The 13,000-nt window shown below is 53.2% G+C and overlaps 1 protein-coding gene and 1 long non-coding RNA gene across 2 annotated transcripts; both read left to right on the plus strand.

Annotated features, from left to right (window-relative positions):
• Positions 1–2,422: 2,422 nt before the first annotated feature.
• Positions 2,423–3,933, plus strand: LOC135980052 (uncharacterized). Its single transcript, XR_010597273.1, has 3 exons — positions 2,423–2,514; positions 3,011–3,169; positions 3,805–3,933. It is a non-coding gene; the product is annotated as an uncharacterized LOC135980052 (long non-coding RNA).
• A 747-nt stretch (positions 3,934–4,680) lies between these two features.
• Positions 4,681–12,440, plus strand: LOC122174828 (maestro heat-like repeat family member 5; the record flags this gene model as incomplete). Its single annotated transcript, XM_065580139.1, has 7 exons — positions 4,681–8,028; positions 9,062–9,252; positions 9,896–10,033; positions 10,192–10,309; positions 10,841–10,984; positions 11,371–11,547; positions 12,285–12,440. Coding segments are annotated over exons 2-7 (921 nt in total), but the record flags the coding sequence as incomplete, so codon positions are not given.
• Between the last annotated feature and the right edge of the window lie 560 nt (positions 12,441–13,000).

Below are 13,000 nucleotides of genomic sequence, written 5' to 3' on the forward strand. Positions count from 1 at the left end.
AAGAGGAGACTAAGGGGGGATATGATAGAGGTATATAAAATCATGAGTGATGTGGAGAAAGTGGATAAGGAAAAGTTATTTACTTATTCCCATAATACAAGAACTAGGGGTCATCAAATGAAATTAATAGGCAGCAGGTTTAAAACAAATAAAAGGAAGTTCTTCTTCACACAGCACAAGTCAACTTGTGGAACTCCTTACTTGAGGAGGTTGTGAGGCTAGGACTATAACAGCGTTTAAAAGAGAACTGGATAAATTCATGGTGGTTAGGTCCATTAATGGCTATTAGCCAGGATGGGTAAGGAATGGTGTCCCTAGCCTCTGTTTGTCAGAAAATATAAATTGACCTTTGCTGTTTCCATGTCTGCCCAATGGCAGAGGAGGCGTGAGATCCATGAGGTGAGAGTCAGGCTAGGAAATGTAGCCAGCGACTGTGCTGGCAAGGGAGGAATTACAGATCTGGTGGATGGAGGTTTCCTGTTAGAGAACAAAAGGGGAGAACCTGTGATGTGCTCTGTCCAAGGAAGGTTATGAGAAAGAGGGAACAGGGATCCAGGTGCCTCTCCCCAAGGAAACCTCAGACAAAGTATCTCCTCTTGGACAGGAGCAGCAACCTTCACACTAGCAGTTAGAGCCATCTTTAGGTTCAGAAATTCATAGTTTCAAAGGCTCTAAGGCCAGTCCTGATCATCTAGTCTGACCCCCTACATAACACAGGCCCTAGAACGTCTGCAGAAGAATTTCTGTTTCACCACGGTCCCATGTGTCTTCAGCTGGGTCTAATCATGGGGGTAGAGTTCAGGGGTACAGTGTTTAACTACAGATCAAATGGTCCTTGAGTCACATCCTAGTGCCCCCTTTGAAGTCTCTGTTAATAAGCAGCAGGTTTCACACAAACAAAAGGAAGTATTTTTCACACAATGCACAGTTAACCTGTGGAACTCTTTGCCGGAGGATGTTGGGAAGTCCAAGACTTTAACAGAGTTCAAAAAGGAACTAGATACATTTATGCAGGAGAGGTCCATTAATGGCTATTAGCCAGGATGCACAGGGATGGTGTCCCTAACCTCCGTTTGCCAGGAGCCGGAAATGAGCATCAGGAATGGATCACTTGATCATTCCCTGTTCATTCCCTCTGGGGCACTGGCTACTGTCAGACAGTTTTACCCAGGCTGGGCGATCTTGTGTTGCTTATGTTCTTGGTTGTATGAACTGGCTGGCTATTAGAGGAGCAGTTGGCTTCAAAAGACCAGTCTCTTGGATCTGTGAATCCTGGGCAAACTAATTCCTTTCCTTTAGAGAATGACAGAAAAACCCATTTCCTCCTTCTTTCTACTCCAGGCTTCGTTCCTTTTTCCAAAGACTCGCCTCTAGGGAGCACAGAGAGATCCCTGTGCACAAAGTGTTCCTCCAACCTGCAGCAATCGAGGCATGCTCTGTCCTCAGCCAGCAAGAACAGGCCTTGCCAGAGAAGCCCCAGAGAAGCAAATGCTCATGGACCATCTTATCAGGCATGAAAAGACTCTGTGTCTGTAGCCAATCTGACACCTCGATGGCAGAGAGCAATGAGGAGAGAACAGTTTCCTCACCACGAAGGTGGACGCACTTGTCCCTGAAGAAGAAAACAGCTGAGACCCAGGTGGAGTCAGAGGAGGTGAAGCTGCAGGAGAAGACAGAAAAAGTTGAACTGGATCTTACAGGTGAGGATTCAATCCACATGGTTTGTGGCGAGGAGCATGTGAGGAATACTCACACCAGTCACTCTACAAGCCTTACACATCAGGGCTTCTCACGGGACAGTGATGGGAACCTCAGACTCTGGAATCCATTTAGTGCCGGATCCTCCTGGACAGGGTGGCCGAGGTCCATCGCTGAGGTGGGGAGAGCTGACAGTGTCAGATCACCCCCCTCTGGGGGTCTGGCACTGTGGGGTGGGGAGTACTAACATTGCTCCAGGCTGTAAGGAGAACAGAGAGGCTGGATGTTGTAGGAAATCATTTCTTGTCTCCTGGATCGGGTCTGTTTCATCAGTAAAATGCTCCAGAGGTCTCAGCAGGTCACAGCTGGGAACCGTACCAGAGCTGAGTCATTACTTCTTGGGGGGTTAAGTGCAAATGAGGCCTGTTGCCCATCACTGACAGGAACGCTGTGCAAGGGGAGGGGAAGAGTAGAATACACCATGGAAAAGAAACTGGCCCCTAGATCAGAGGAAGCCTCATGTGGTAAAAGCCCCCAGCGAAGAGCCATGAGATCAGAGTTCTCTGCTTAGCTCTGCCCACAACCTTCAGTCTGACCCTGGGCAAGTCGCTTCAGGGCTCTGGGCCCGACTTCCGTCCTCTGTAAACCAGGGATAACACATGGAAAAGCGAAATGTCACGAATGTTTCTTTCTGCTTCAGGGACGAAGGAGGAGCCGTCTGAGTCGAAGAGGAAGTGCGGAAAAGGGAGTCCAGAAGAGCAGGAAGAAGAGCGCGCTCCCATCCCCTCATTACCAAGCAGCTCCCATATGACAATGGTAATGACGCTTTGTGACTGAGATAATGGAAAGCATCCCCTGCTGTGTGTATTAATGTCTCCCGGAGCTGGTATCTCTGACAGGAGAACTACCTGCCCCTTGCTCAGGGAGCTGAAAGGAAACATTCTGCACGTCATCAACTCCAGCCAGTCTTTATGAGTTTCTCTAGGTTGTTTGCATAAGGCAAATAATCCAGATTGACAAAGGGGTTTAGGTACCTAAAGAAGTACACAAGTGCTTAGTGGGATTCGCAGAAGTGCCTGACTCAGGTGCCTGATTCTGATGCACTTTTCATGGCACACAGGCACTGCTGAAAATCATACGAGGCCCATCCCTGCACTTGTAGACACTGAGACACCATTGTAACTCTGATGATTAGTGACAGAGCACCCTGCAGCACATACAAAAGTCTGCAATTCTGGGAGCTTCTGACACGCCGGGGGGCTGGAGTAGCTATGCGAGTGTGTCACTCTGGTGTGCTCTGCTGTGTCCTCAGCTGCTGCCATCCAGGACAGACGGTGCTGATCCAGACACGCAGGCCAGCTGCAGTAATACTCAGGAGGTGCCTGAGACACCAGGACAAAGGCCTCCAGCACCCCAGGCCCTGTGTTTAGAAGACCCTGGAACCAGGTCCCCTGGACTAACATTGTGCCCAGTGAGTTCTGACCCACAAGGGTCTGGCCCCAGAAGCCCACAGTTTGGGATTCTCCTCAGCCAGGCAGACTCGCTCCTTCAGTCGAAGCTACTTTCTGTCCTGCCGGCGATTTCTGCCTGTTTTGTGGCAGCGCCACACGCTGCGGGGTGGGGAAGGAAGAGGCATTTCCGTTGGGGCCTGTTCTCAGTCCTTTCCGCGCAGACACCGTGGGCTGCTAGAGTTGCTGAGCCAATCTGCTCAGGCGCTCGAGGTGGGATGGGACGCGGGGCAGATTCTCCAGCGACCCCTCGGCTGCACTCAACAAGCAACTTGAATGGGCTTTGCAGGCCATTGGGGCTTCCTCAGCACAAGCTGGGCTCCTGGGAGGAGGGGCTAGAGAGGGAGGAAATGGGGTGGCCCTTGGGGTCCCAGCACTGGCTGAGAGGCTCCCATCTCTTCTCAGGCAGAGGGGGCGAGGGGAGCGGATGAAAGACTGAGGAAACCTCGGCACCTGTTGAGGCTTTTTAAGAAAAGGGCTCAGCCGGAGTCTCCACGCTCACTAGGCCCTGCCAGCCTCCCGCGGAGACAGACTATTCCAGGGCAGCTGCCCAATGGAAATACTCCATCCCAACAGGCTTTGTCCCTGTTCATTGCAGACCCCCGGGGAGCAGCTTTCCTCAGCCCAGCCCCAAGCCCTGCTGATGAGAGCCGTGAAGGGTCTGACAACACCCACCCTGGAGCGATTTAAAGCCGCAGAGGAAGAGCTGAGGGCCATCGTATCTCTACATGGAGACAAGATGGAGAGAGTAAGAGACTCCCGCCGTGGGGCAGGGGATGCTGCGCAGACAGGGGGAGGGGAGAATTTCCTCTCCTAGGAAACCGTTCCTGGGACATGCTGGCATGGTGCTTTGAAGGTTGGCTCAGCCCCTTTCCATTCATCGCTTGGCCGCGGGGATCCGCGGCGTCAGGTTTGTAACGTGCTCTCTGCCCGCTGGAGCTCTGACACGTCCCTGAGGACAGCCCAGCCACACTGAAGGTGCCGAGAGCCCCAGCCCTGGCAGCGCAGCACTTACCTAGTCTGCCGATGGGCCTCCACATTAGGCTCCAGGAGCAGACATGGTTTCCTCAGACATGCTGCAGGGCCTTGTTTGTCCAGCTGAAGTATCAGGAGGAATTTGGCTTTGCACTTTTTCTCTGTCTCTCCCAAGCTCTGATCCTGTTGCCCATCCCCACAGATCTGAGTGTCTGCCCCCCTGAATTAGATTGGCCTACGGAGGTCTCTGGCAGACTTCATTTCTACATCCCCTGGGTAGGAGGCTCTCGGTATCATTTACTCCCCCGATTAATGAAACTCCACCACCCTCCTGGGAGGTAGGAATTGAACCCATTGGACACCTGGGGAAACTGAAGTCCAGAGAGCTCCTTGACTTGCCCAAGCCTGCGCAGGTGGGTTATTGAGAGAGGAATCAAGGTTCATGTTCCCTACAGTTCTTTAAACGTTGCCTTTTATCACTCAGCCTGGAAATAGGTGACATTCCCGCCCTTCTCCAAATACCGCCTGCCCGTGGCGCGTCAGTGCAGACTTATTCCCTTCCTGGGCTTTGGCTTTCCTGGAAACTCGGAGACTCATAAACGAACCGAATCCTCAGCCTGAGCTTCCTCCCCAAACCTGCCTGTTCCTCGGGTTCCCTGCAGGTCGTCCCTGTCTCTGGCCAAGTTCCCTGTTTCCAGCAGGTCCCGGCGGGAAGTTAACAAATGGCCCCTCGATCAGCAGATTGATTTGTGCCGGGCTCTACCTCCTGCTAGCAGAACAGGTCAACAGAATCCAGCCACCCGGGTTGTAGCTCCTGCTCCTTGTTCAGGAGAGGAAAGAGCAATGATCGATTCCTCATGGAAGAGCCCTAGGGGGTGGCTTGTCCCTTTCGGGTCTGTCTACCCTGTGCTGCAAACTCTGCAGCAGGAGCCGTAAAGCCTGGCCCTATGGACTTGGGCTCCCAGGGCTGGCACTGTGGGGCCAAACAGCAATGCAGCCTCTTCTGGGCTTGGGCTGGAACTTGAGCTCTGAAGCCAGGGGAGGAGGGGGCTTCAGAGCCTGGGCTCCAGCCCAAGTCACCATGTCTGCACTGCTGTTCTGAGTGCCACAGCCTGAGCCCGAGGTTAGAGACCCGGCTTTAAGATTTGTTACGGCAGTTTTAAAATCCCACAGTGTAGAGGTTCTCCATAGGGCTGGGGCCTGGAGCTGGCTAGTCCCATCCACGTAGACCTGCCTGCCATCGCTGGGATGGGCTCTGGTGTACATCCGTAGAACCAGCTGGGTTTGGAGCAGTGCTTCTCTACCTGGGACATCCTCAGGGGCAAAGAGATAGTATTGGATGTGGCCCACACGGAAACTAGGTTGATAACCACTGGTGTTGAGGAACTGATCGTGGTAGAAAGAGCAACAGGAAGTTGCAGAGATGGAGGAAAGGCTCCTGCAGGGAAGCCCTTGAGAGCAGGGCTGTGAGCAGTTTGCTAAGGCAGGGAAGGCCCTGGGACATCAGGGGAGTTTGAGCTGTGCCCACGGTCAGGTTTTGGGGAAGGCTTTTGTGTGTGTTTCTGAGCCTAAGGTGCTAAACCAGACCTCAGGAAGACTGGGGTTCCTGTACTTGTCAAAGCCTCTTTCTTGAGATTATGGAGGAGTAGAGATGGGAAAGTGAGGTGAGAGGCAGTTTGCAGGGCTGCCAGATGGGGTTACCTGGGAGGAGGTCACTCATTGATAAATCCATCCCTCAACTTTCTGGCTTTCTTCCAGGTTGGAGACGTTGTTGGAAGGATCTTAATGTGGCTAGACGACGTCTGTGATCCCAGAGCCAGAAAAGCAGCGCTGAGGGCCACGGCCTTGCTGGCTCGCTCCCACCCCCAGGATGTGGTTCTGAGCTGTGTGGCGCACACGCTGTCATCGGACAGGTAGGGAGCTGCTCTGTTATCACCTCGGGCCATTATTTCTCTTCCTGCTCCTACTGACAGGCCACCGTCCGGGAAGGGTCTGTCAGGCTCACACAGTTGGAGGGAGTTTCCTGCGGTGAAGAGAGCTGTCCATTCTCACTAAGAGGACATGCCCAGGCACAGCCACTGAGGAGCCAACCCCTCCTCCTGCACTCCCCGGGATGGAGACGTGCCAGTTTTCTGGAGAATTCCAGCATTGTCCTGATTTCGATGGGTCACTCCACTTGCTCTCTGATCCAGTACAGGGCCAATAAATGACTTTGGGGCTCACTCCACATCCGTGGGTCATGAGGTCTGGCTGCTCCCTATTGCGTGAGAGAGGGCAGAGATGGAAAAGGCCCATGAGGCCCATCTGTCTGTCCCCTGGGGACCAGTGCAGGATTGTTACCTGTAGTCAGATCCCTAGTTATTCCATGGCTGAGGAAGTGCTGAGAAAATGCACTCATCCTTATGGAGCTGTACAGCAGAGATAAATCTCTTAAGACACAAATTTCCAGCCCTTATTGTTGCAACAAAAAAAAAATCATCCACACATGACCTGAGCGTAAATGCAGTGCAGCCTGCCTGAGTCTGCAGACAGCCGGGAATAATGGCTCTGAGCGGAGTGAGTGCCTCTTTTCATCTGAGTCCTGCTGGTTATTGCCGATCACTTTGCAGAGTCATCCAGCTGAGGTGTTTATAACACAATCCCCATGTGCCTAGGGGCCGTGAAACCCAACTGGACCCTAGCCAGAGGTCAAAACGCCGGCTTTCCTCGGCATCCTCTGCAGTGCAGTTCTGCACTGACCACAGACAAATCTGTGTCACATGGGAGAGCAAATTGAAGAGCAGCATGAAAGAAATTGACTTTCTTACCCAATGCAGTTACCAGAGGAATACAGTGCTGGTTTTCATATTGATTTGAATGTTTGATTTGTAAACCTTTCAGGTTTGAATTCCCTGAAACAGCCACAGTGCTTTCCAGGGTCTGTGCTCAGAAGCTATAGAAACTCGGCAGCGTTGGCACAGAATTTCAGCCAAGCTTCCTGAAGATCTCAAATCCAGGCCATTTACTCTTGATTTGTCCAACCTAATTCTCAATGTCCCCAGGGCTTGACCACCATGTCCGACCTTCCTCACCAAACTTGGAAGTCCAATGACTGGAGTCTTTTGGATCCATCTGCAGTCTTCCTCTGCAGATGCCTGTGAGGACCAGCAGTGCTTAAATCAGCAAGAATGGAGAGAAGAGAGGAGGGGGATTTCAGTACTAGTTTCCTTCCATCTCTGTCCCACTGGGCAGTACAATCTCCCCTTCCAAACTCCTGAGTCCTCTCCTATCAGGGCATGTTCTGATTCAGTGTCTGACCCCGCCCACCACACTGCAGTAGGATTGAGCTGTTAAGAGACACTTGGCCAAACGCTGGGTCTCAGTTACACCCCCAAATAGCCAGAGTAACTCCAGTGAGGTCAGGCAAGTTCCTCGGGACTGACCCTAGCGTAACAGAGCAGAATTTTGCACAGTCTGGGGGTCACAGTTTGGTGGTCACTCTGTGGTCAGTACATGGTCACTGTCTTGGAAACAGCGGTTGTAGCTTCAGGAACAATAGCCCATTAGGGGAAAGGAATAAATACAATGTTCTCTGAAGGGACTTGCCCTGCCTCAGCCTCTCTGCACCAATCGGTGTGTCCTCTGAGAGATGCCTTTCCTGCCTACACGCCAAGTCTCTCCCTGGGGAGGGCAAGAGGTGGCCAAGCAGGGAAGGTCAGACTTCTGTTTCTGAATTTGCAGATGTGCCATTGAGCTGTGGAAGGCCTTGGGTGAAGGACCACAGCTCACCAGGGAGGTGCTGCAGCAGCTGCTGGACAAGCTCCAGCAGAGACGCCGGGAGGAGAAGAGCGGCAATGTGTCTCTGGCTGTAAGTGAGATTTGAGATGTCACTTTGCCAACCCGCCACCGCAGGGAGGATGGTGCATCTGTGTGTGTGCGGGAGCTTCACCCCTTCTTAGCTTCAGGCCATGGCTCCACTACACAATGAAGTCGACCTAACTTACCTCGGCATACAACCGCCACAGCAATTCCATCCCTTGTGTGTGTCTGCACTTTGCTGCTTGTGTCGGCAGTGCACGTCCTCGCCAGAAGCGCTCGTCTTGATTGTACGGTCAGGGTGGGGAGGCTCCTGAAAGCCAGTTGACGTAAGCAACGCGGTGTCTACACTGACACTGCATCGACCTAACTGCATCAACCTGGACTCTCTGCCACTCGTGGAGGTGGTGTTATTAATTTGGAACCGAGGGGCAGTTCTGCCGACGGGAAGGAAATTCCATAGTTAGGGTGATGCTGGGTGAGCAGCCTTCCGATGACCTAACTCTGTAGTGCAGACCAGGCCTTAGTGTGTCCTGGCCACCTCCTAGCAAACCAAAGACGTGTAAAGAAAGTTTCCCCCAGGTAAAAGTTACAGATCTGAAGTGGTTTATCTGCTGGTACCCTGGCTCAGTTGTCTTCTGCTCTACATGGCCCTTTAGTGAGCAGCTGCAGTTCCGGTGTCTCTTGGCTCTGTAAACTGTGACTAGAGAGCTTCCCAGCATGGGATCATGAGATGTCCAGTACTTTTGACTGGGCCAGAAACACTGGGCCTATGCGAACGGATCTCCTCAGGATGGTTTCAGCCCGTCCAGTCATGGCTGGAAAGCCAAAGCACCATTAAGAGAAACAACGGGGAATAACGTCATCCAGACTCTTCTGATCTTTCCATAGGGCTCCATCCTGCTTTCGTTCCAGGAATGGGTGATGGTTCAGGAGCCTCAAAATGTCTCCTCCCCTCTCAGGAGCCAATCCTCTTTTCTAATACCCTGTGGAGGAAATGAGACATGAGAAAAGGACAATAGCGAATGGCAATGGGGGCAGGTGGCAGATTGGGATAGTTGACTGAAATTCTTTCCCCCCTCCAGGCAATGAGGACCATTTACGAGGTCCTTTTCCTGTGGGGATACCGAGAAGCCATCCTGGAAATGTATCCCCAGATGCTCATCCTCTGCGTCAGGCAAGTGCAGTATGTGATGGAGCTGCGCTTGCCAGGGACCTACAGGGCCAGCGAGACATCCAGCCCCGAGGAGGGGTCCAGCTGCCTCAGCCCCCTAAGGTAATGACTGAAAGGAAAAGGAAGAACAGATTTGTTCTGCTAAACACGTGTGCTCTGTTCATGGCCATCATTTGTTCGGGTGCTGTAGTTCGCCCAGGCTCAGTTCGGTGCAGGTCTCTCTTGAGGGGAAAGGGTTGAGAGCCGTGTGTTCTTGTGAGTTACACTCGCTCATCTGACTCCGTCCACAGGCCAGCTGCTTTCACTACACAGTCAGGCAGCAGTCATGTTTGTGCATCCATCCCCATGTGCCACCTGCCAAAGCGTCAGTGGAAACACAGAGCGCCAGAGGCCACCTCAGGTGCTGTAAACTGACACAGCTTTGCTCGCTTACACCATCTAAGGATCTGGCCGCACATGCCCGCTTGTGTCCTGTTACCTGCCACAGTAAAGAATCAAGTATTCAACCGTATTGAGTGATGACACCAACCATCTTAAGAAGCTAGTGTCAGTAACTGGTTACAAACTCAATGAATCTGCAGTGTAGACAGGGCCCCTTGGGAAGGGAAGCACCATGATATCACACTGGATCTATCCTCGGGGTCGCTAGCTACTGCTGACCATGCTGTGTGTCCCAGGGCTTGTGCAGATTTGCCATGCTTGGGGGTGATCTCGTTGCCTGACACTGGGATTTTTTTGTCTTTAGCACGTCAGTGGAGGCTGTGAAGACTCTTTTTTCCATGCCCGGATACTGGAAGGAATTTGCCGGCATCCAGTTACAGCAGGGTTGGGACATGATATCCTCCCGATATTACTACTCGCAGGGTGTTGGCCTAATTGCAAGGTAGGAGCCCAAAGTTTCCTCTTCATTGGGTCTCTCTTGGCAATGGGATTTCCGTGTGAAATATTCCTCTGTTCCAGCTGCCATCTCAGCCCAGCAACTAGTGAGGAACTCTCTCTCCCCCTTGATAACCACAAGGGACTTTCTGTTCCATGTTCCAGAGCCATGATCGAGTTTGAGAACCCTCAGCTCCCTGCAGTTTTCAGAGAGGCCGTCACCATTCTCCAGAGTCAGAAGGAGGATGAGCAGAGACATATCGCCATGACTTTCTGCACTGAGGTGAGATTCATTAATTGACAGGCACAAGTGGGCTTTCTGCAGAGCAGCTCAGGCCAGTAAGCTCTGGGGCACATTGTCAGGAGCTCAGCAGCCTACAGCCAGCTAGCTCCTCTCCACACATGGATGGCTGTGGGGCACGGCAGAGAGAGGGAGGGAGAGACAGGGTGAGATCGCCCCTGGCTGGATGTGCCTAGATGGGATCATGTGACAAGAGGAGATGTTTCACCACTGCCCCAAGGCCATGCTTCTCTCCTCACCTTTTCTCGGGGTCTGCTTTTCTTCTGCCCCAGGGGTTGTTCCATGGCACTCAATGGGGCCTGGAGATTCCCCTTTCCCTGCGGGTTTATTTGTGACTTATACATTAGTCTAACTTCTGGGAATGAACCAACTGAAAGAGCAGCAACTGGCTCCCTACACACCAGAGACTTTGTACGGGAGTAAGTGGCCATTTGGTAAAGATGACTGTCCAGGGAACAGACCCCACAAGAAGACCTCTGCTCCTCAACCGGATGTTGATTTGGCTCTTTCCAGTTGCTCCAGAGTCCTTCCATTGAGACGATAGTGACAAAATCAGAGCTCAAGGCGCAGCTCATGGAATGGACCCAGGACAAAAATCCCATCATACGTAGGCTCAGTCTGCGAGGCCTTGGCAGTGTTGTGCTCCAGCCAGCAAAGGTGAGAGGCGTGGATTGCCCGGGGACCGAGGAAGCCGATGTCTATCGAATAGCTCAGAAATGAGAGCGAGATCCCCACACAAGCCTTGTTGTTTAACGCACGGCACTCAAATGTTGGAGGTGCGTTACTGAGCGAATCAAGGCATGACATGGTCCCTGCTCCTGTGAGCTGACCCCTGATTGCAGATGTGATGCAATGGGGGAGGAGGGGTGAGCAAAGACAAAGGTTACAGTGAGCAGTTGGCACTGAGTGAGAGGAGAATGACTTTCTGCCCCGTTGGGGGGCTGTGCCAGCCGTGGTTTCTCATAGGTGGGAGTGGGATGGTCCAGCATGTGCTCCAGGCTGTCACCCAGGATAGTAATGAGCTGCCTTCTTCATTCCTGCAGGTGCAATTGTTACGGGCCCAGCTGCCAGCGATCATGGACTCGTTCAGTGACAGGGATGGAGTTTGTGTCATGGAGGCCATGCATAAAGCTGGAGACATCATCTACCTCCTCGACGGGGAGGGGCTTGGCTCCATCTCCCAGGACATTGCAGTCAGCCTTCGCCCCTTCATTGATGACGTAAGGCTTGGAACCACAGGAGAAGCCCATTTCCCCCTCCCCCTCCACCTGCCTCTGATGCCCTTGTGTCTCTCTCCCCATCCCCTTGCCTCCCGCCCCTCAGCCCTGCCATGGAGCCTCCTAGGAATGCCCCCGCCATGGGTGGGGAATCTCCTGCTCCGCCACCTCCCTGTCAGAGCTCTTCTCGGCAAACCTCAGCCTCAGCGCCCTGCTCCCAGCCCCTGCTGCAGCCTGGCCTGGGGGAGAGGGGCTGGCACTGGGCAGATGACCAGCTGTCTGGAGAACACCAGCCCCCAAAGAGGTGGAGATTCCCAGCAGGAAAGAGGTGGGTCGGGAATGGCCCGGCTCTCAGGGGAACTGAAGAGCAAAAGAACTGCTGTGTTTTGTAGCAGCACATCCCTGCAAGGCTCCAGCAGCTGCTTCTCCCCTTCCCCAGACCGGTCTCCAGCAGCCTTCCCACCCCCTCCCCTAATCTTCTAGGGGTCTAGGGTTCGGTGCTCTCCAGACAGAAATTGCGTCTGGGACCCCAAGGGGCTGCACTGCCCTGCACAGTGTCTCAGGCCCTGTTCTGCACAAGTTGTCTATGGCGCTAGCCTGGTGGCCTCACTGCTCCCGCCAGCCAAGTCAGTTAACACAGGGGGAACCGGAGCAGCGGGCGGATTATGACTCTGTCGCGTTATGCTCTGATACTGCCTGGGTTTAACCGGGCTTCCCCACTCCCTGTGTGTCATTGCCAGGAGAGGGGCAGTGTGCGCTCCGCTGCCATTTTACTGCTTGGCAAGGTGGTGAGCAGGGTGAAGGACCCGGACAAAGGCATGGTGCAGCAGGAAATGATCAACTGCTTGCTCCCGCTGCTGCTGCATCTCGAAGACCAGGAGGAGCGTGTGACACTGGTAATTGCCACCGTCCTTATTTCCTTATAAGCAAAGAGCCAGAATCCCCTGGGGCCCCCACTCCATTAATGGCCAGAGCCTCTTGCCCAAGCAGAGTCTTCTCCTCCCTGCTTCACTCCATGCTGGAGTCTAGGGCCTCATCCATCCCCACAGCACATAGCACAATTTGGAAGAAAAGCCTTCTTCTGGGAAAGAGTCCTGACCCTCTACTGCAAAGACAGGCCTCAGGCCTTTGGGCTGCTGCATCCAAAGGTTCCCAACAAGAGGCAGCAAAAGAAAAGGGAGCATAAATCTGTAAGTGCCCTTCGGTTCAGGGAGCTGGTATCTGCCCACAGCCTTCTGGAAAGTGGGTGCAGCTGCCCTGCCTTCTTCCCTGGAGCTCCTGAGAGACCTTCCCCAGCAGGTCCTCGCTTCCCAACATTCACCGGACGTTGCCTTCTTTCATTGGGCCAACTGGGATGTGGAGGGAAGCCTGATCCGTGTGCCTCTTTGGTCCGACTCTTGGTCTCACCTTCTCTTGCAGAGATGTAAACTGACGCTCTTCCGCTGCGCAGTGTTTC

This window comes from Chrysemys picta, unplaced genomic scaffold, assembly GCF_011386835.1.
Source record: "Chrysemys picta bellii isolate R12L10 unplaced genomic scaffold, ASM1138683v2 scaf1678, whole genome shotgun sequence".
Taxonomy (NCBI): domain Eukaryota; kingdom Metazoa; phylum Chordata; order Testudines; family Emydidae; genus Chrysemys; species Chrysemys picta.